Below are 23914 nucleotides of genomic sequence, written 5' to 3'. Positions count from 1 at the left end.
ATGAAAAGGCAAGTCACATGGGGAGAAAATACTCAGGAAGCAGGTATCTGACAAAGGACCTGTATCCAGAATACACACCAAACACTGACAACCAATAAGACAATCCAATTTTTTTTAAAAATGGGCAAAGATTTCGATATCTCACCAAAAAGGATTTATGAATGGCCCGTAAAGCGATGAGGAGGTGCTCAACATCACTAGCCATCAGGGAATGTAAATGAAAACAAATGAGATGCACTTCGATTCTGCTAGAGGGGTTGAAGCCGAGGCTGACTCATCAGTGCTGGGAGAACGTGGCGCAGACAGATGGGCCACACTGCCCCGGCAGGTCCCTTTACCTGTGGTTCTTCAACCCCGCAGCTTTTATCTTCCCAAGAGAAACGGAACACACACCCACAGGAACACTTTCATCGTGATGTTGATGGCACTTTTATTAAAATAACCCAAACCAGTAACTGCTTGAATGTTGACCAGTGGTAGCACCATCAGCATGGCACCTTCACACCACTGAGTAAAACAGAGAACAGCCCACCAGCACTCGCAGTCACAGGTGCCCGAGATGTGGTGTGGATGCTAAATGCAGGCGCTCACACCGTGTGGCCTGTCTGGGAGCAGCTCTGGTTGACGGAATCTTCTTCTGCTCTGATTCGGCTGTGAGTGACAGGGGTGTGTACGGGTGTCAGAACCCTCACGTGGCTCATTTTGTACACCATTTTCACATTTTGATGCAAAATGAAAATCTTGCATTTCACTGTATGTAAATTCTCCCTCAATTAAAAAACAAAAACAAAACAGAATGAACTACAATGACGTGCAACAATATGCATGGACCTTAACAATATAACCTTACAAAGTTCCAAAATATTTTATACAGCCTGGTGCCCTTTTTATAAAGTTAAATACAACTAAAATTTTTTACTTGGCTTTTTTTTTTTTTTTCAGATTTGCTTAGACACCAAAAAGTTCAGCAGCGGGTGGGGACAGGGCGTTGTGTGCTGGTCGCCAGGAGTGGAAGGCAGTGTAAACAAGGTTGGAGCAGGAGTTAGCGCTAGTCTTGGACGGCAGGATTATGGGTGCTGAGCGTTAGCAAAAGAGACATGGGCGCAGAAACAAACGAGGAGATGGATGCACAGCCCAGCAACCAGGATGCGTCCTGAACCCAGGGTCAGGGTTCATCCAGTTCTGTGCCCCTATGACCTGGGGACCTACGTTCACAAAGAGGGAAAGGAATTACCATGGACACTGGAAAATAAGTTAAGATTTCTGCTCAGAACCTACGGGACACCACACAGCCGTCACGAGAAGAAAACAACTGTCTTACGTTGCACTTCAGAGAAGTGAAGGGTTGCAAGTATGGAGCCCAGGTTCCAATTTCAGGTGTCAGAGGTGGAGCACCAGGATGAATCCAGATGTAAAACCACAAAGATCAAAACTCAAAGAAACGAAACAAACAGAGATAGAGGAAAAGGAGCCCCAGGGGCAGAGGTCAGACAAAAGGAGTGCAGCCCACCCTGCACCCCCAGGCCTGGAGGGGCCCAAGGAAGACTGCCTACGGATAAATGTTCTCAGAGTGCCACTAAAGAGAAAATCTACACATGAGTATACACAACACATACAATCATGGGTTCTTTTTTCACTCACAATCATCATTTGTCATGTTATTAAAAATTCCTTATGAACATTACAGTAATTTTCTCATACAGATTGACCACAGTTCACTTCACCATTACTCTCCTGTCCAGTATTAACTTGTTTCCATTAACTAATTTTCCATTATAATTAATAACACTAGAGCTTCTTTGTACATATATCTTTTTCAGAACTTCAAGGATACCTAGAGTGAAATTCAGGGTCCAGAGCATAAGCCTTTTTAAAGTTCTTAATACAAAATGCAAAATTATGCTGTCAATGCTACCAGTTCACACGGCATTTCCAAACACTACATGTTTAAATTTCATTTTTAAACATAGCACCAAACTAATTCAATTTGTGTTTGATCACAAATGATGTAACATCTTTAAAAATCATTGCTTGCATATCTGCCTCTGAAAGTCTCTACTCCTGTCCTTTTCTGTTTATCTACTACTCATTACTCTGTGTTTTCTCACCAACTTGCATGAATTAGTTCTATTAAAGGCTATTAATCTTCTAAGTATTGTTATCTGTCAACATCTCCTTAGTTTATCTTCACTTTGTTTATATGTTTCTCTGTTGTGCAATTTTCTGCTTTTATGTAACCCCATTTATCAAAAATCAATCCCCTCAACAGGTGCTACAGCAGTTACATTGAAACAACTTGCCAACGTTAGAGACTGATTGCAACATATTAGAACAATGATTTTAAAGAACTACACTAAAATGTAATATCTCTTAATTACTGAACCAACATATAGTCAGACATTTTAAATAAAACAGTTACTTACCGCATCCAAGAAGCAAAGGTAAGACCCTGAGCTCTGTGCTACTGCTTGATTTTTAGAATATCCGACTGTTTAAAAGAGAAAAGGAAAAGCTCTTTTAGAACTCAGTTTTAGTGGATTCTCTTGCATAAAACTTACTGCGATGTACACAGTAGGAAAGCTAGGAACACTCCTCACTGCCAAGTAAAAACTCAGACCAATTTAGGTGAAACTGACGCAGTAAATATAATGACGACAGACAACAGTCCACCCAGTACTGGTGTTAAGGCAGAACGTGCTCACAGAAGGAAAATAAAGCCGGCAAACATCTATCCAGCACAGCACTAAGGTAACCCTGGGGAGTATTTTTAAAACACAAAATTACAATGTCCCTGAATGGAAGGACTTGAATAGAACTGGCAGAAACACTTTCTCTAAAGCCTCTGCTGATAAAAGTCACGATACAGTTACCTGACAGATGGGGCCACAAACACAAGAGAGATCGGCTGGTAGCAGCAGCTCATTGGACTAGACGCTTCATGGGCACAGATTGCACTGAATACCTGTTCCAGGGATGAGTTACAGGCCCTGTCAGTGTCCACTCTTCCTACACGTCCTGGGACCCCCCAGCTCCCCCAGGAGGTGCAGACCCAACTTCACCAAGACGTGACTGGCACAAGAACCCCTCACGGAATAGAAACTAGACCACGTGTATGAACATCCTGGCCGCACACAGAGCCGGCGCCACTTGCACTGCTGAGCACCAGGACAGCACGTGGAGCACAAAGGCTGCAGATTCACCTGTGCCTGGAAATCAAGGAAGCAGTGCCCGGGGATGGGGGGGCTTCCAGGGCCGGTGAGGTCAGCTCTGCCTCAGGGAGCTGGCTGCAGGGTGTGTTCAGTTTGTGGAAAAATAACTGAGCTGTACTTTGATGATAGGTGTACTTTCCTACATGGATATTACATTTTAATGAATGGTTTAAAATCCTCATCTTCAAAGAGATTACAACTGAGGTGGAAAGAGAGGTAACCGAAAACCTATGTAAGGTGCCAAATGAACGGTGGGAAGCACTAGGGAGGCTTATGGAGAGGAGATGAGACCATGGCAGAGGGGGTCAGAGAGGCAACATGAGTTTAAATTCAGAGAATGAGGTTCCGAGTGATGGACTGGGCAGTGAGCCGCATGGGGAGCACAGACAGCACTCGCAGGGAGGGCAGCTAGGAAAGGCTTCAGAACAGGAACAGAGCGCAGAAATCAATACACAGCAGGCCCGGTCTGCATGCCGAGGGCAGGGCAGGTTAGAGGAGGCACTGAGTCCCAAAGAAGGAGCCAAGGGGCCTTTGAGGGGCACAATTCCCACCTCCCTAGAAAAGAGGTTCCGGTACCCTAATTGCATTACAGAGACACTTAGATTTGGTGCCACCCTGGAAAGTCACACAAAGCACAACAGGTGTGTGCAGAATTAAAACAATAAATCCCTTTGACTCAAAGCTGAGATGACCTGAAGCCTGTGGCCATCCCAGGGGACACCAGAAAAGGTCTGCCCCAGGCCTCACCCCAGGTGCTCCCCAGTTTTCTGCAGTAAGGGGAGCAGGAGGAGAAAGCAGATCCCTCCCGTTACTCGGCCTCGCTCTGGAGCAAATCGCACTGCAGCCACAAGGATGGACCTCGGCCCTCGCGCAGGGCGTCAAAGGGTATGACCCAGAGCAGTGTCTGGCTATTATCACGTGAGGTAGCACCTTAATTTCCAGTGTTAATCCTAAAACTTGGCCAACCCAAACCAGTTAGTGGGACTGTCACAGATTTCAAAGAACCACAGGTATAACAAGCAAGCAAAGGAAAAGCACAGAAGGGGAGGCAGGGGCCTGCCTCCTGACCCCTGGGGATGGATTAGTAGCTAGAGCTGAATCTCCATCGTCACTGCAAAGCAAGGCAGGCCCAGAGAGACAGCACATGGAATCAAAACGAAAAAAAACGGGAAGAGACTTTTCATAATCACTTGGAAATCAGCAAGAAAGTGGTTTTATTGGCATTGGGTTTTAGAAGGGGAAAAACTGACCCCAAGAATTTGGGTAATGAAGGAAAACACATCTACCAAGGAAGCTGAAAGTTTCTCACGATGAGTCTTGTGTTTGGCAAAGATAAGGAATTTGCTTTAATATTATTGCCTTGAAAAGTCAAATGTTTGTGCCAGGGCCTGATGTTTGGGGAGGCCTGTCCCTTTGTGAGGGGAGTCGGTTGTCATGGTCACAGCAGGAAAAACTCCCGCCTCGGTGAGATATTAACATTCCTTACTCTTGGAGAGAAGAGGGTGGGATTGTGTTTTACTTCAATTTTAGCAAGTGATCACATTATTAAGAAATGTTTTGCTCTATTATGATATGAAATAATAGTAAATGAATCTTAACCCAATTTAAATACCCAACACTTCTCAAAATAGATACTTTGGATCTACAGTATCCAATAGTCGATATAACATTGCCTATTTAAGAAAATATTATTATAGGAAAATGTGTCCTTTCAGACATAATCAAATTAACTCCATTTTATTAATGTGTAACACAGGATTCCCACGAATTCGCCTTATCCAACCTTAAAGAGACAGCAGAATCATTTCTTCACAATATTACAATTTACTTTTTTGTTATTGATAGAATATATACAAAGGTGATGTGGCTCAAGTTATATCTACTCTATAAAAAGCATATTATGGAAGATAAAACTTGCTTTTTAAAAAAAAACAAAACTTGCTTTTAAAGTAGAGATTATACAACCAATCACAGGGGTCATCAAAATGCCCTTAATTTACTCTCATTCCACTATGGAAGATGCAAAACATCCTGATTTTAAAAAATCTTCAAAGGTTGTTCATAGTTGTTGCTGTTCAGTCGCTCAGTCGTGTCTGACTCTGCCATCCCATGGACTGCAGCACGCCAGGCTTCCCTGTCCTTCACCATCTCCCAGAGCTTGCTCAAACTCACATCCGTTGAATCGGTGATGCCATCCAACCATCTCATTCTCTGTCATCCCCTTCTCCTCCTCCCTTCTATCCTTCCCAGCAGCAGGGTCTTTTCCAGTGAGTCAGCTCTATACATCAGGTGGCCAAAGCACTGGAGCTTCAGCTTCAAAATCAATGAAGATTCAGGACTGATTTCCTTTAGGATTGACTGGCTGGATCTCCTTGTAGTCCAAGAGACTCTCAAGAGTCTTCTCCAACACCGCAGTTCAAAAGTATCAATTCTTCGGCAGGTTTCAGAAGGAAGTTGAAACAGATGTTCCACAATAACTGATTTATAAACAATTTCTAACAGACTAAAGATAATGAAAACAAGAAATATTTGGGGGGATATATTAAAAATGTGCACGAGATGATGAAGAGGAGGAGGAGGAAGAAGACAATAACCGAACAGCTGCTAGACTCCTTGAGGGCCCACCACATGTGGCCTCTTCTGGATCCCTGCTCCCATCAGCTTGTCCTGTGCCTGCCAACACCCACATGGGCACTACTGATACGGCTGGTTCACAAAGAAGGAAGTCAAGGCATAGGTTGGGTGCAGTGGACCCAACCGTGGCGCCCTCACCCACCAAAAGGCACCTCTGCATGCGGTCACTGTGCAATGTCAAACAACACAGTCTTTCCATAGGAACCTTCTAAAAGGAGGAAAAAAAAAAAAAAGAGAGAGCTTTCTTCTTTTAAAGGACCAAGATTTTAAAATTATTTCTGATTTTTAATTTTTTTCTAAAATATTTTCTACAGTTTTCTGCTTTCCTAGGTAGAGGGCACTGGCTGCTATTTGTGAGGAACACAAGGCAGGGCAGGGGAGCATATTTTGGGAGAGAAGTTTGTTTCATTTGCAAAAGTCCAACTGTTTCTTAACTCACCTTCACCAACATTCACCCTTTACTTGTGAAGGGTGAATTCACCCAAGAAACAAAAATAAAAATACTGGCTGGAAGCTACAAAAGGCAAAGCAAAGGGCACTGGTCCCGGTTGCCCTCGGTGGGAGGATAAGCGCACTTCACAGAACAGTGCACCATATTCCTTAAGAGCTAGTGTTCAGGGATGTTTAAACCCGTTAGAGGGCAGGCCTCAGAGAGCTCAACTCGGGGGTCGGGGATGAACTCCAGGTAAATCAGCAAGTCCCCCAGGGGTAGCAACACAGTCCTCCCGGAACTCAGGTGAGAACCACGTGAACTTGCAAGGGGCACAAACAAGAATCATCAAGTGAAAGTGACATAGTCCCCTGACCACCCAGCGCTGGAAGAAAGGACCAGAGAGAAAGCAGGAAGATGAGAAGGGGGCTTACAGGACAAGAGGTGTAGAGAGAGCAGGACTATCTCTCCCACTCACACCTTTCCCCTGAGAGCTATCCTGAATGCTCCAGTCCTGACCCAAACCCTACTGACCCCCTCACCAGGAAAGGATCTGAGCAGTGGCGAGCCTGTGTGTTGGCAAGTCACCCACTGGGTCCGAATGGGATCTCAAAGCGAACACCCCCTTGGATCTCATCTGAGGACTATTCCAGGAGGACCCCAAACCTTCAGCTGTGTCAGGACCTAACAAGACTCCCTCAGGACCAAGCCCACCATAGAGTGAAGCTGCACATTCCTGAGGGTTTTAAAGGAGTGGATGCACCTCAGTCAGAGAAGGCAATGGCACCCCACTCCAGTACTCTTGCCTGGAAACTGCCATGGATGGAGGAGCCTGGTAGGCTGCAGTCCATGGGGTCTCGAAGAGTCGGACACGACTAAGCGACTTCACCTTCACTTTTTCACTTTCCCGCATTGGAGAAGGAAATGGCAACCCACTCCAGTGTTCTTGCCTGGAGAATCCCAGGGACGGGGGAGCCTGGTGGGCTGCTGTCTATGGGGTCACATAGAGTCGGACACGACTGAAGCGACTTAGCTTAGCACCTCAGTATCTCTTGGGAAGATTCTTTACAAATCCCCTGCTATGTCTGTACCCCAGACAAATTACACAAGAAAATCTTAGGGTAGGACTTGGGCATCAGGTTTCCTAAAGCCCGCTAGACTATTCTAACATGCAGCCAAAATTAAAGAAAGACACGACTCCTAAAACTTATAGGAACCTGTCCGCCAGCCAGTCTTATCATCTGTCCTGCCTCCACCTCCAGTTCTAGCAGTCTGTGCAGGAATATAAACTTATTCTCAAGTTTTACATGAAAATTGTAAAGTCAAACTACTGGAAGCACAATAGATTACAATTAAGGCTAAGAATGCAAAGCTAATCATTCTGTATAGAAACGAGGGTAAATGAAGAAACTACCACATCTTGACCCAGCTTCATGAAATTTCAAAACTCAAAACATAAAGAGAAAAACCTTACACACTTTCAGAAAAGATATCTTTAAAATAATAAGAATCAGACTGACATAAGATTTCTTACTAGAATCAGCGGACACCAGAAGATAATGAGGCAATTACTCCAAAATTCTAAGGAAAAATACTTTCCACCTAGAATTTTATACACAGCTAAACTGTCAAATAACCATAGTACAAAATAAAGACATTTTCAGACATGTAAATACCCTGAATATTTTACCATCCACATACCAGATATGGAAAAACTACTTGAAGAAGTATTCCAGAGAAATGAAAAAGGAACATATTAAAAAGAAAACTAAATAAAAAGCGAAGGGAAAAAAACAAACGGTGGCACGTGCATATAAATAGAAGGGAATAAAGCAGAAGGTTTTTTAAAGGCTCCATAGATCTTGGCACCTGGGAATCCCCTCAGTGTGCAGCACGGGGTTAGCAGCAGATTCATTTCAGTTCCTCTTCCAAGTCTAATCCGCTAGGTGGTCTGCAGTGAAGAACAGTCACTTATTTTAAAAACCACTACTGCTGTTTTCACAAGGTTTAAGCTGTTGGAATCAACTTATTAATCAAGTATATAAAACAACAAGAGTTACAGAACAGAATGTGAAGATTATAAACACTGACAATATAAATGTAACAAACTAAAACTCTGAGGGAGGAAAAAAGAGAAAGGGAAGTGTGAAGTCCCTTCAGTGGGTTAAATGTTTCCTCTTTCATAGCAAGTATCAACTGATTCTGTGAGTTAAATAAATCCAGTAGGAACTAAAACACACTGGCTGCTCCCTGGGCGTGGGGCTTTTACATTTCATTGCAGACTTTCCTATACGTCTACTTTTTTTTTAACCACATTTTCTTTATTTTAAAAATATCTGCAATCCGTCAAAGCAGACATTTATTCATGAAAATAAGTAAATGGTTTTCCTGCCATCTAAATGCAGGCTGGAAGCTAGTTTACTGGGGAGGTTGAAACAAAGGGGGGCTGAAATGTTCTATGCAGTCATTGCTCTTACGAAGCTACATTATCAAGCCCCAGATGGAGCCAGACATGTAACTCACACAAGAAAACTACAAACCAATGTTCTCTATGTACACAGATGTAAAAATCCTTAAGAAAGCTGATCAATTTCATTGCATAAAAACACTATACTGTCACTGTTGATTAATTTTGGCACTGTAAGAGTGATTCATTATTAAGAAAAATATTAATGTAATTTACCACAATAAAAACGTTAGGAGGAAAGAAAAAAACAATCACCTTAACAGATATCTAAAAGACATTTAAGTAAATTCTATACTCACACCTCATTTTCTGAAGGCTTACAAAATTAGAGATCTCAAGGTACCTGATAAAAGTATCTATCAGAAAGCAATAGTAAATATCATGCTTGTAGCACAGAAACACTACAAACATTTCCACTAAGCCAGCACAATAAAAGGACTAGTTAATGTGATCCCACATTGTTCTTCTAGACTTCCTACCCCAATACTACTTATGAAAATAAAGAATAAATTAGAAATAAAGAAACAAAATTAAAATATTTATTCAGGATTAGATTGCCTAACTAGAAAATCCAAGATAATGTGATAAACTGTTGGCATTGGATATGACAGGGAACCAAAGAAACTGGGAGTCTTCCCTCTCTACCCAAGTCAACACCTGGATCAAGAGATCACAAGGCTCTGAACACCCAACTGAAAAACTGTAGGAGCCTCAAGAGGAGACAGAAAGAGGTCGGATGCCAGTGTGGAAGGAAACCCAGCACCACAATTTGGGGCCTTGCTTGGCAAGAACTTCTGCACTGTGGTCTTTCCTCCACCCACTGCTGTTTGGTGAGCTGACTGCCCACCCGTCCCTCCATCTCTGCGAAGCACAAGAACTGCAGGTTCAGGAGGCAGCACAGGATGGGAGAAGCTGCTCCCACAAATACACAAGACCAGCCACCTAAGGCCTCCCCTTCTCTTCTCCCCGTCCACTCTGAAAAGGAACAGAGTAAGATAGAAGGACGAACAGAAGGGAAGAAAAGGGAGGAAGGCAAAAGCAGTACAGGCAGGTTACCTAAGAGACAGGCTCACCTGAATGGGGAAGGGCTCTGGGGGCAGAAGTGAAGTCGCTCAGTCGAGTCCGACTCTTTGCGACCCCATGGACTACAGCCTACCACGCTCCTCCATCCATGGGATTTTCCAGGCAAGAGTACTGGAGTGGGCTGCCATTTCCTTCTCATGGACTAAAGGAAGGATAATAAAGCTTGTGATGAAATTTCTTCATCACAGGATTCACCAGCCAACACTCAAATGCACCAGATAAAGACATACGAAAGGTGTAAGAATTCATTGCCAACAGACCATCACTGCAAGAAATGTTTTGAAAAGTCCTTCAGGCAGAAGGAAAAGCAGATGGGCATCTGGTTCAATTCAAAGAAATGAAGAGCACTGAAAACCATAATTAATGAGTAAATGAATAATTTTCTTTCTTATTATTTCAATCCCTTAAAAAAATGATTGACTGTTTAAACTAAGTTAATACCAGCATTTGTGGGGTCTACAACACATGTAAAAGTAGAATGCATGACAACAGCCTCAAAAAAGGTAGGAAGGGAGAAATGGACGTGCACTGTCCAGTTCTCACACTATACATGAAGTTCTACACACATTTGAGGGATTGAACTTGCTAAGTTGTATATACTATAAACTCAAATCAACCATTAAAACAGCAAAAAAGGGAACTGTAACTAATAAGCCAACAAAGAAGATGAAGAAGAACCATAAGGAATTTTTATTGGAGCTGGTATGATAGTAAGCAGAGCTCCACAGCTGCTTGCCAGCAAAACTGGTGAAACTTATTTTTAAAAACCCAACCATTTACAGTCTCTGGAAATGGCCCTAAGGGCACCAAGCAAATGAAAAAAAAAATTATTCAAGAAAATCTACTAAAACTCAATAATAGTAATATCAAAAACTTCAGATATGCAGACGACACTACCCTTACGGCAGAAAGGGAACAGGAACTAAACAGCCTGTTGATAAAGGTAAAAGAGGAGAGTGAAAAAGCTGGCTTAAAACTCAACATTCAAAAAACGAAGATGGTGGCATCCAGTCCCACCACTTCATGGCAAATAGATGGGGAAACAGTGACAGGCTTTATTTTCTGGGGCTCCAAAATCTCTGTGGATGGTGACTTCAACCATGAAACTAAAAGACGCTTGCTCTTTGGAAGAAAAGCTATGACCAACCTAGACAGCATGTTAAAAAGCAGAGACATAACTTTGCCAACAAAAGTCCATCTAGTCAAAACTATGGTTTTTCCAGTAGTCATGCATGGATGTGAGAGTTGGACTACAAAGAAAGCTGAGTGCCAAAGAATTGATGTTTTTGAACTGTGGTGCTAGAGAAGACTCTTGAGAGTCTCTAGGACTGCAAGGAGATCAAAACAGTCAATCCTAAAGGAAATCAACCCTGAATATTCACTGGAAGTACTGATGCTGAAGCTGAAGCTCCAATACTGTGGCCACATGATGCAAAGAGCCGACTTACTGGAAAGGAGCCTGAATCCTGGCAAAGATCGAAGGCAGGAAAAGAGGGCGTTAGAGGATGAGATGACTGGATGCCATCACTGAAGACAATGGGCATGGGTCTGAACAAACTCCAAAAGATGGTGAAGGACAGAGAAGTCTGGCTGCAGTCCACGATACAGTCCATCGGGTCTCAAAGAGTTGGACACAACTGAGCGACTGAACAACAACAACAAGATATTTGAGCTGAGATCTGCTCCTTCCCTCCCCCTAAGGCGGAAACCCACCCTAGACAGATATAGCCAAAAATACAAGCTTCCCTCTTCTGCTTGGCCTGTCAAAAGCTGTTTTCCTGGAAGAGATCGGGCATCGACATTTCTCGTCTTGACCCCAGGTACCTGCTCCTGAGGGTGAGGCCCAGGCAAGAGCAGTCGAAAAGTGGGACCCCCCTTTTCCCACCAGCCCCCATGCTGCACTGTATGCTCTGTCTACCTTGGGTGTGGTATCACCAAGAAAACTGGGGACCCAAATGCCCTTGCCCTGGCTTGTGGGGTAGGGGGTTCATATGAAGAGAGATAAAGGGTTGCTGCCCTTCCCCTACTTCACTTGCAATAGGGTGCGAAGTTTAAGCCCTAGGGTACACTCAAAACAGAAGTAAAGGCAGCTGGAAGAGGAAATCACAGCTTTTCTTCCAAAGAGCGATGGATAGATTCATCAACAATACAGGTTAAGCTGTGGGACGACTAGTTTGTCAAACATAAACTGGTAAGAGACAGCTGGGAAGAGCCCTCCCGGTGTCAGAACAAACTTTAAACACTGACCTCAAGAACTATTCCTTTGAAGGAGCTTGAATTCACTTGAATTATTCTTATGCCCCTAGGTATCGCTGAAAACAGTAAAGCAGTCAGCAATCAGTGGAGCTTGACAGCTGGGTGTGGTCAGGGAAAGAGAGGCCAGCCCACACCGCTGCCCCCTCAGGATGCCTATGGGCACGCCCGGCATGGCACTCCTGAGACAGAGCATTACAGGTTTCACACTGCAGCCACAGGGGAGCGGACTTTACTAAAACTATCCAAGCAGTCACTTTACAAGCAAACAAGTCAGTAAGAGTAACAACCCTAGACGGAGGGGAAACCAGAACCTGGGACATGTTATCTACTATGTCCAGTTTCTAACAAAATTAGGAGACAAGTGAAGAAACAGGAAAGCAAGACCCAGACACCAAAGAAAAAGAAGGCACAGGAACTTCCAGTGAGAGCATCATGTGTTTGATTTAATGAAGACCTCAAAGCAACCATTATACACATGCTCAAAGACCTAACGCGCTGTACTTGGTAGCTTCAGTCGTGTCCGACTCTTTGTGACCCCATGGACTGTAGGCCACCAGGCTCCTCTGTCTATGAGGATTCTCCAGGCAAGAATACTGGAGTGGGGTGCCATGCCCTCCTCCAGGGGATCTTCCCCACCCAGGGATCGAACCCAGGTCTCCCGCATTGCAGATGGACTCTTTACTGTCTGAGCCACCAGGAAAGCCCAAGAATACTAGAGTGGGTATCCTATCCCTTCTCCAGGAGATCTTCTCAACCCAGGAATCAAACCAAGGTCTCCTGCACTGCAGGTGGATTCTTTACCAGCTGAGCTGCCAGAGAAGCCCAGAATAAAAATACAGCACACCAAAACTTATAGGAGGCTGCAAAATCAGTGCTCAGAGGGAAACTTATAGCTATAAGTGTCTACATAAGAGATCTCAAATCAACAACCTAACTTTACACCTTACAGAACTAGAAAAAGAAGAACAAACTAAACAAACAGTTAGCAGAAGGAAAGAAATAATAAAAGGTTCAGAGCAGAGACAAAACGAAATAGAGACTTAAAAAAAAAAAAAAGTGAGACTCAATGAAACCAAAAGTTGGTTCTTTGAAAAGATCAACAACATTGACAAATCTTTAGCGACACTAAGAACAAAGATGCTTCAAATCACTAAAGTTAAAAATGAAAGCGGGGGGGACTTCCCTGGTGGCCCAGCGGTTGACTCTGCACTTCCACTGCAGGGGGTGTGGGTTTGATCCCACAAGCTGTGAAGCACAGCCCCAAAAAAAGTGTGCACATTACTACTAAACTTAACAGAAGCCTAAAAAGATTATAATTGAATACTATGAACAACTACATGCCAACAAATTAGAAACTTAGATGAAAAGGACAAATTTCTATAAACACACTACCGAAACTAATTCAAGAAGAAATAAAATATCTGAACAAACCTATAACAAAAACAGAGGCTGAATCAGTAATCAAAATCCCCCAACAAAAAGGCTAGGATCAGATGGTTTCACTAATGAATTCTACAAAACATTTAGAGAATTAACAACAATCCTTCTCAAACTCGTCCAAAAATAAAAAAGAAGAAGAAAAGAAAACACTTCTTAACTCATTCTATGAAGCCAGCTTCCTTTGATACTATAGCCAGACAGATACATCCAAAGAAAAGAAAACTACGTACCAATATCCCTTATGAATCTTTATAGAACTCTTCAACAAAATACTAGCAAACTAAATCTAGCAGCATATTAGAAAGATTATACACTATGACCCAGTGGGATTTATTCCAGTAATGCAAGGGTAGTTCATCATATGAAATCAATTGATGTTAATATATCACGTTCATAGAATTGAAGGAAAAAAACCTATATGATCATCTCAACTGATATAGAAAAAAGGATGGACAAAATCTTTCATGATTAAGAAAAACACAGTCAACAAACTAGCAATTGAAGGTAACTTCTTTAGCATGATTATAAATCCGTATTTATAAAAATCCACAGCTAACATTATACTCGAAGGTGAAACACCACAAACTTTCCTCCTAAGATCAGGGTCAAGACAAGGATGTCTCCTCTCCCCATTCTTACTAAACACTGGAAGTTCTAGCTGGAGCAATTAGGCAAGAAAAAGAAATAAGCCATCCAATTAAAAAGGAAGAAGTAAAACTATTTCAGTTGCAGATGACATGTTCTTAAATATAGAAAATCCTAAAAATTCACACACAAAATAACTTCTAGAGCTAATAAATAAGTACAGCAAAATTTCAGGATACAAGATCAACACGCAGGACAATCAGTTTCCCTTTACACTAACAATGAACAATCTGAGAAGGAAATTAAAAAGACAATTCCATTCACAAGATCAATGAAAAAACAAATGCTGAAGAAAGAGGTGAAATACTTGTACCTTGAAAGTTACAAAGCATTGATAAAAGAAATCGAAGAAGACCTAAGGAAAGACACTCTTGTGTTCACGAACTGGAAGTCTTACTACTGTTAAAGTGATGTGTGTTAGTTGCTTAGTCGTGTCCAACTCTTTGCAACCCCATAGACTGTAGCCCACCAGGCCCCTCTGTCCATGGGATTCTCCAGGCAAGAACACTGGAGTGGGTTGCCATTTCCTTCTCCAAAAGGAACTACAAAAAGAAAGAAAGTGAAGTCGCTCAGTCATGTCTGACTCTTTGCAACCCCATGGACTGTAGCCAACTAGTCTCCTCCATCCATGGAATTTTCCAAGCAGGAGTACTGGAGTGGGTTGCCATTTCCTGCTCCAAAGTGATACTACAAACCAAATAGATCTACAGATTCAAAGCCATCCCCCATCAAAATTCTAATGGTCCTTCTTAAAAACATGGAAAAACTGATCCTAAGGTTCATGGATGTGTGCATGCTAACTCACTCCAGTTGTGTCCAGTTCTTTGTGACCCTATGGACTGTAACCCGCCAGGCTCCTCTGTCCATGGGATTCTCCAGGCAAGAACACTGGAGTGGGTTGTCATGCCCTCCTCCAGGGAATCTTCCTGACCCAGAGATCGAACTCGTGTCTCCTGCATTGGCAGGTGAGTTCTTCATGACTAGTGCTACCTGAGAAGCCCACCCAAAGTTCATATGAAATTGTAAAACAATTTTGAGAAAGGAAAACAAAGTTGAAAGACTCATACCTCCCAATATCAAAACCTATCACAAAGCTATAGTAATCAAAGCAGTGTGATACTTACTGGCTTTAGAGTCCAGAAACTGCATTCATTTCCAGCAACTAATTTTCAAAGAACTAAAGAGCCTCTTGATGAAAGTGAAAGAGGAAAGTAAAAAGTTGGCTTAAAACTCAACATTCAGAAAACTAAGATTATGGCATCTGGTCCCATGACTTCAAGGCAAATAGATGGGGAAACAATGTAAACAGTGACAGACTTTATTTGGGTGGGGGGGGGCTCCAAAATCACTGCAGATGGTGACTGCAGCCATGAAATTAAAAGACGCTTGCTCCTTGGAAGACAAGTTATGACCGACCTAGACAGCATATTAAAAAGCAGAGACATTATTTGCCAACAAAGGTCCGTCTAGTAAAAGCTACATTTTTCCCAATAGTCATGCATGGATGTGAGAGTTGGACTATAAAGAAAGCTGACTGCTGAAGAATGGATGCTTTTGAACTGTGGTGTTGGAGAAGAATCTTGAGAGTCCCTTGGACTGCAAGGAGATCCAACCAGTCAACTGTAAAGGAAATCAGTCCTGAATATTCATTGGAAGGACTGATGCTGAAGTAGAAACTCCAATACTTTGACCACCTGACGCAAAGAACTGACTCATTTGAAAAGACCCTGATGCTGGGAAAGATTGAAGACAAGAGGAGAAGGGAATGACAGAGGATGAGATGGTTGGATGACATCACTAACTCATCTTGGACATGAGTTTGGGTAAGCTCCAGGAGTTGGCGAAGGACAGGGAAGCCTGGCATGCTGTAGTCCATGGGGTCGCAAAGAGTTGGACATGACTGAGCAACTGAACTGAACTGATTTTCCAAAGGGTACCAAGACTTTTGATGAAGACAGAATAGTCTGAAACCAATACTGTCAGAACCACTCAACATCTACATGCAAAGGAATGAAGTTATACTTACTTTACACTATATAAAAAATGAACTCAAAATGGAACAAAGACCTACATAGAAAAGCTCAAATTATAAAATTCTTTGAAAAAAACAAAGGAGTAAATCTTCATGACTTTGATTTGGCAATGAGTTTTTAGATATGACACCAAAAGTACATGGTGAAATCCAAAAATAAATTGGATTTCATCAAAATTATAATTTTTGTGCATCAAAGGATATTCTCAGGAGAATGAGAAGACAACCTAAAGACAGCCCAACCCAAAGAAAATATCTGAAAATCATATATCTGATAAGAGTCTAGTATCCAGAATATGTAAAGAACTTGTAGCTCAACAAGAAAAAAAAATCAAATTTTAAAATGACTTGAATAGACATTTCTCCAAAGACGATACACAAATGGCCAACACAAACACAAAAAGAGGTTCCATATCATTAGTCAGAAGGGAAAAGCAAATAAAAACTACAATGAGATGAGAAACCATTTCATACCCACTAGGATGGCCATAACAAAAATAAACCCAGAAAATAAGAAGTGTTTGTGAGGATGTGGAGAAACTAGAACCTTCATACATGGCTGGTGGCATTGTAAAATGGTGCAGCTGACGTGAAGAATAGTTCAGCAGTTCCTCAGCGTGTTAAAACAAAGAATTACAATATGACCCAGCAATACAACTACAAGGTATATACCCAAAGAAACTGAAAACCTGCGTTCAAACAAAAATTTATACACAAATGTTTACACTAGCATGCTTTACAACAGCCTAAAAGTAGACCAACCCAAATGTGCCTCAACTGGTGAATGGATAAACAAAATGTGGTACACCTATACCATTAAATATTATTCTCTCATAAAAAGGAATGAAGTACTAATACATGCCTCAACATAAACCTTAAAAACACTGAAAAATGAAAGAAACCTGTCACAAAAATCACAAGTATTGTATGATTCGGTTTATCTGAAATGTCCAAAATAGGCAAATCTATAGACAGAAGGTAAGTCCATGGTTGCACGGAACTGGGGGGATAGGGCATGGAGAGTGACAGCTAAAGGACGCAGGGCTCCTTTTTGAGGTGATGAAAATGTTCTGAAATTGACTGCGGTGGTGGTTGCACACATCTGGGAACCTACTTAGAAACAACTTGATTATACATTTTGATGGGTGACTTACGTGGTGTATAAATTATATTTCAATAACATTGTTATAAAAGATATTTGATTAATCCAAACAATGGCAGAAAAAGAGGAAAATGGAGTGAAGAATAGATGTGACTAACAAAATAATAGCAAGAAGAGAGACTCAGATCTAACCACATCAATAATCACAGTACATGTATCTAATGTAAACATCCCAGTTAAAAGGCAGAGATTGTCAGACTGGATTTAAAAAGCATGATCATATGCTGTCTACGTGTGTGTGTATGCTAAGTCGCTTCAGTCATGCCTGACTCTTTGTGACCCTATGGACTGTAGCCCGCCAGGCTCCTCTGGCCATGGGATTCTCCAGGCAAGAATACTGGAGTGCATTGCCATGCCCTCCTCTAGGGGATCTTCCTGACCCAGGGATCTAACTCATGGCTCTTCAATCTCCTACGTTAGCAGGCAGATTCTTTACCACTAGCGCCACCTGGGAAGCCCCTACAAGAATCTATAATGAAGGGGGCATCCTTTAAATATAAAGACAGGAATGGGTTAAGGGGAAAAATGATGGAAAAGATACACTATGCTACCACTAGTCAAAATAAAGCCAGAGCAGTTAAATTAATAGCAAACAAAGTACATTTCAGAGCAAAGAACATTACCAGAGATTAGGAGGGTTATTCATAATGATGGAGGGGTCAATTCTTCACAACAGTCTCAAATTTTAACAGAGTAAAATTTAAAATGCATAAAGCCAAAAATGATAGAACAGCAAGAAAGAATAATAAGTCTACAATTAGAGTTGGAGATTTCAATACCCCCTCTCAGTAACTGATAAAACAAGCAGACCTTGCATCAGCAAGGATACAGAAGATTTAAACAAGACTGTGTTCAACTGGATTTGTGTTTACAGAGAACTCCACCCAACACCAGCAAATACACAACCTTCTCAAGTGCACGCAGAACATTTGCCGAGATAGGCTTTATCCTGGACTGTAAAGTAAATCTTACTAAACTTAAAAGATTCACATCAAAAAAGTATGTTCTCTTACGTCAGAGGAATTAAAATAAGAAATAAATAACATAAAGATATCTGGAAAATCCCTCAAATATTTGGAAACTAAATACTCTACTTCAAATAATCCATAAATCAAATAAAAAATCAAAGGAAGCAATTAGAAGATATTTTGCAGCTGAATGAAATTAAAACACAATATATCAGAATTTGTGGGATGTTAATGCAATACTTAGGGGGCAGTTTATATCACTAAATGTCTGTTTTGGAAAATGAGAAAGGTCTCAAACCAGTGACCTCAGCTTTCACCTTAAGAATTCCAAAAAAGAATAAATTAAACCCAAAGTAAGCAGAAAAAAAGAAAATCATGCAATTCAGAGTGGAAATAGAAAACAGACAAAATAGGAAAAAGAAAAACAATATAAACAATCAATGAAACCAAAAGCTGATTCTTCAAGAATATTGTTTTTTAAATGGACAAAAACAAATCTAATGTCACAAGAAAAGAATTTTAAGAATTAGAGGGGCCTTCCCTGGTGGTCCAGGGCTTCCTAGTGGCTCAGATGGTAAAGAGTCCACCCGCAATGCGGGAGACCTGGGTTCAATCCCTGGGTTTATGAAGATCCCCTGGAGAAGGGAATGGCTACCCACTCCAGTGTTCTTGCCTGGAGAACTCCATGGACAGAGGAACCTGGTGGGCTACAGTCCATGAGGTCGAAAAGAGCTGGAGGCAACTGAGCAACTTTCACTTTTTTTCCCCTGATGGTTCAGTGGTTAAGAATCCGCCTAGAAATGCAGGGGACACTGGTTTGATCCCTGGTCTGGGAAGATCCCAAATGCCGAGGGGCAACTAAGCCCATGGGCGACAACTACTGAGCCCATGCTCTAGGGCCCACAGACCACAGTTACTAAAGCCTGTGTGCTCTAGAGCCTATACTCCACAAGTGAAGCCTCTGCAGTGAGAAGCCGGTACACCACAAAGGGCAGCCCCTGATGGTCACAAATAGAGAAAGTCCACGCACAGCAACAAAGACCCAGTAGAGCCAAAAAAAAAAAAAAAGAATTAGAAATGATCAATAATGACCAATCACACCAGGAATAAAAACACTTAAGGGCTTTCTGTTAGGCTAAATAAGTAAGGAATGAGCAGGGTTTCAACGTTATGTGGCAGCATGGATGGGAAGGGAGTATGGGGGAAAAACGGATACACGTATGTGTATGGCTGAGTCCCTTCACTCTTCACCTGAAAGTATCTCAACATTGTTAATCGGCTATACCCCAATACAAAGTAAAAAGTAAAAACAAGAATGAGCAGAGGTCGTACACAAATCCTTACTGAAGCACAAGAAAGCCAGGCCTACCGGGTCCTTAATAAGTGGTACACTCCAATGTTACTTAGCGTACTTTTCACCAAGATTTAAACAACAGGAAACTATTTAAGTATATAAGTTGATAAGAATAATAAACTAAACACGGTTACTGACCTCCTCGGGGAGAAGGAGAATCATGCCCTCCAATGACCACGAGGATGCCGGAACCTTCCAGCTTCTTTTTCCATTTTTCGATGATAGTCATGGACTTGTCCTGAAAGTACGAGGAGGTCGGTAGGTCAGGAAACTTTCCTCCAAACGGTCAGAGGTGACTTACACTAAGGCTAAATGACCAACAGGAAGTTTGTAAATACCTTACTGGCATCATTAAAAATGGAGAGCTCCATGGAGCCTTCAAAGTCCTGCTGCAAAACCGACCCCAAGCATTCGTCCAACCACGGTTCAGCGTCATGGACCGGGAGGATAACAGACTGGAATTCAAAACAAATGAATTGAGAAACAAGTGTGGAAACTGAATTCTCTTTCCAAGACTCTAATTTACTTCCCCATTACCATCTGCACAATGCTCATTTTCCAAGCTCGAGACATGACTTACAGAACAACCCAGAATAAGGATTCCAGGGAGAGTACCACCTGACAAACAAAAGGTGCCTACGCCTCCTCTCAAGATTCGTTGTCTTAGATTTCCCTGAATTGGTCTTTCTGGTTGCTTTTAAAAAGGAAACAAAATCTGAAAGGCATCAAAAATGTTCCCAATTCAATGGCAAATTCATGTGGTTCCCAATCAGTGGTCAGAAACATCATCATTTTGGTTGAAACAAGCATCTGTGTATCTTTGAACCCACTCATGAAATAAGCATTTTCAGTAAACCATGATGTTGGAGGAACTGCAACAAAGAAACCCTTTTAAGTACCCCCCCCTACACTTCAGTATTCTTGCCTGGAGAATTCCATAGACGAAGGAGCCTGGAGGGCTACAGCCCCTGGGGTCCCAAAGAGTCAGACACTACTGAGCAACTAATACACACATTGGGGAAGAGGGAGGTAACCTGCCTCCAGCACTCTCTTCCTTTGCTCTGTTCAGTTTAGGACACTTTGGCACTATCCTCTTCTCACAGGGCCCACATAAAGCAAACATTTCTGAAGTGTGTAAAGTAAAAACAGTGAAACCTGAGTGCCAACAAAACAACTGATTACAGGATTTATCTTCTGTATACTGCCACATTAAGCAATACAGACTTTGGGTACAAAAACAGAAGTTACAGTCAGTCCCCACTCTTGAGTTTATACCTTAAAGAAGAGTGGACATATTTCTAAACAAGAAAACACAAACACAGGTCATTCAAGTGAGTATGCATATATGCATACACATGTGCAAATACATCTATACAAAACATAGATAGGATTTTTAAATGCTAAATCTTTATATGGTTATGAAAAGCTCACAGATAAAAGTACTGAAAATACAGTTCTGTCAAGGCAAGTTCTTTACTCTGAAGATCTAATTCAACAGTGTTATTCCCTTCCTAGATTTATGTTATCCACAAAAGTAGCTCCCTAACTTACTTACATATTTACTTTGGAATTATTTTTTAAAGGAAAAAAGGAGAGAATATTTTTACTGTTCTCAAGATCTACAATACAAAAGATAATGTGAATTTCTGCCAAAGATGAGCCTGGATTACTCTGTCCGCACGCTTGTTGGTGCTTAAACGTTTATTTGGGCGGAAATCCTCACAGGCTGCCCAAGAGAAGAGGTGGTGGTAGTGTGTGAAACGGAGACCCGGGAAGACGGAGGGGAGACGGATGGAGGGATGGAGCAGGGCGGAGAAGAAGAGGATGGAGGGAAGAGGGATGGAGGTGAAAAGAGAGAAGGGGCGGAGAGTCGAAGGATGGAGGTGAGGGGGACCGAGGTGTGACGTGAGGAGCGGATGAGGGGAAGCGGGAGTCTGAGAGACTGGGACCTGAACTGGAGCAGAGGGGCGGGGAGGGCCGGGGAGGGGCAGGGCGCCCTCCCACACCCCACCCCCGCCAGCCGGGCACCTACCACTTGGGCGGGGGCGCGAGCCGGGCCGATCACCCGGGCGGCTGGGTACCCCCTGGCCTGCATGGCGCGCGCTGCTCGGGCTGCCCCGCCCACCTCGGGCTACAGCGCCTGCGCGGGCGGCTCGCCGGGAGGCGGGACCGAGGCCGAGCGCCTCCGATTGGCGCAGAGGGACGCCGATCAAGCGGGGACCCGCGGGCGGTGGAGAGGCGCGGTCTAGTCCGGCTGGAGGGCTCCCGAGAGAGCTATTCAGCTCCTCTGTCCTCAGGGACACTTGTGTTACTGGAGTGTCTGGGTTGTGCAGGAGGTGGGGTTGGTGGGAAGACTCTGCGCCATCTGACATGGAAAGGTTCTATATGAAGAGCAGGTGACTGCTTCCCTGCTCGGGGGACGGGGCGCCTCAGCGGCGCCCGAGTGCACCGGCTGTCACGCGGGCGTCCCGACCCATCTGGGTCAGTGAGCACAACTTCATAACCTTCACCACCCAAACTAACGTTGAATGCAAATCATTCGACAAACCAGCAATTATGACAAAGCCAAACTGCTGTTTCATGTCTTGCAAGCACTGCTTCAAATGTCATTGTTCCTTAAATTGCATCAGTGTTTTCAAAGCCTGTTGTAAAAATTGGAACGCTTAGGCCAGATGAGTGAAAAATGCATCCTTATCTACAATGGGAAAAAAGCAAGCTGAGGATTTGTTTCCAAGGACCTGGTGTGCTCCAAGGGTTGGTATGTTAGGAATAGTTCCATTTTAAGGGACTCGGTAAAAAGTCACATTGTAACTTCCAGATCGTACTGTGGGCTTTGGAGCTGGACTGTCTCAGTAATCAGTGGGAGGAAGAGATAAGGGGTCCCCACGGCGTCTGGCACCTCCACTCCACAGCACATGCTATCAGAGTTGGGCTTGGCTGCTCCTGTCTTGCTTCCTGTACATCTCCTGCTGCCAGAAGTTTGCTTTTCACTGCCTTCCCCCTAATAAAAATTTGGCTAGAGTCTGCTTTTTGCAAACATTCAGAGTGCCAAGAGGCACTTCAAAAGTGCAGGATTTGGCTGGGGATGGGGGTGGGGTGACGTTTAGATTCTTCTCTTCATGGTAGGAAGATTCTCAACAGAGGGGCCAGGCTATGAGGCCTGACACCAACCCACCCCCATCCCCCCCACCACGAGGGACATGAACATAGGGGAGGATGAGGAGGTGACAAAGTCATGGGCCTCTGGAGAGGAAGTGATGCAGGTCTCCCAAAGCTCTTGTCACTCTTGGCTCACCCCATGAGTGACAGTTTTCTTTATTTTTAAATGTTGTTTCTGCAGACTCTTGGCAAATCCTGGTTATATTCAGAAAACCCAGTGCCAACTGCCAGGGCCTCCAAAATTTAAAAGCCCTTTTATGAGGTGGGTGTAGGCAGCAAAGAGGTCTAGGCTTGACCACACCGGACCCAGAGTCAGAATGTGTCTGCCCTGGGTGTGCCCATGAAGAGTGAAGTCAAGCTTTAAAGCCAGCCGCTGGATGTTTCCCTACAGCCCACACTGCAAGGCCACCAAGCAAGCATCCTGTCCAAGTTTCCTGAGGGGACAGACCCCAACAGTGCTCCAGCTGGACCTCTACTGGGCAGTAATACTGCTGGGAGGTCAGGAACTGCCCAGCACCATGGAGGACAGTGCACTTGAATGGGTGAAGACAGGCTGCCTGTGGTGGCCAAAGTGCCCTGATAATGAATCCATTCACAGCAGAGCAGCCAGAGTGTGACTGTCATGCGCACCAGTGTCCTGTCTTCTCCTCTCTCATTTTTTTTTTTTTTAATGACTAGTTGAGACTCACTGTGTTGAGTTAAGAAACTGAAGCTGGACTTTTTACCAGCTGTGGGAAGTAATGAGGTTCCCATCACAGGAAGCATTCAACTAATAGTTGAGCAAATGTTTGGTATGGATTTGACAGGAGCGTTCAAGTATCACATAGAATGTTTGTGCGTCCTGGATGCCAACCCCCTTAGCCCAGAACGCGGAGCCTGAGTTGGGCTTTTGTCCCCAGGAAGTTGCAGCAGGGGAGTAAGACAGGGGAGGAGAGAGTCCAGGACCAGCATGCTGTGTTTGAGGCAGCCCCCATCATGGACACTGGAGCTGAGCCCCTAGACCTTTCCTGAGACCTGGAGAGCTGACCACCTGAGCGAGAAGGAAGGAAACCTTACCTCTCCTACTCTTCTGGGG

At 43.2% G+C, this 23914-nt stretch overlaps 1 protein-coding gene across 8 annotated transcripts in view; it reads right to left on the bottom strand.

Annotated features, from left to right (window-relative positions):
• Positions 1-21819, bottom strand: part of B3GNTL1 (UDP-GlcNAc:betaGal beta-1,3-N-acetylglucosaminyltransferase like 1) — a 132075-nt gene extending 110256 nt beyond the window's left edge. For 7 of the 8 annotated variants that reach the window (XR_009731427.1, XR_009731428.1, XR_009731429.1 and 4 more), the window contains exons 1-4: positions 21713-21819; positions 20019-20135; positions 19819-19918; positions 2424-2488 (exon numbers count right to left, since the gene is read on the bottom strand). Coding sequence is in view for 4 of the 8 variants with exons in the window: in XM_061392431.1 (XP_061248415.1) it covers positions 2424-2488; positions 19819-19918; positions 20019-20135; positions 21713-21775 (345 nt within the window). In the remaining 4 variants the exon portion in view is untranslated. Of the gene's footprint in view, positions 1-2423; positions 2489-19818; positions 19919-20018; positions 20136-21712 lie in introns of those variants that run through there. The other variant, XM_061392433.1, reaches the window with a different exon arrangement.
• Between the last annotated feature and the right edge of the window lie 2095 nt (positions 21820-23914).

The sequence above is a fragment of the Bos javanicus genome, chromosome 19 (assembly GCF_032452875.1).
Source record: "Bos javanicus breed banteng chromosome 19, ARS-OSU_banteng_1.0, whole genome shotgun sequence".
NCBI classification, from domain to species: domain Eukaryota; kingdom Metazoa; phylum Chordata; class Mammalia; order Artiodactyla; family Bovidae; genus Bos; species Bos javanicus.
The sequence above is the reverse complement of the archived record's forward strand: the minus strand, read 5'-3'. Positions and strand labels throughout refer to the sequence as shown.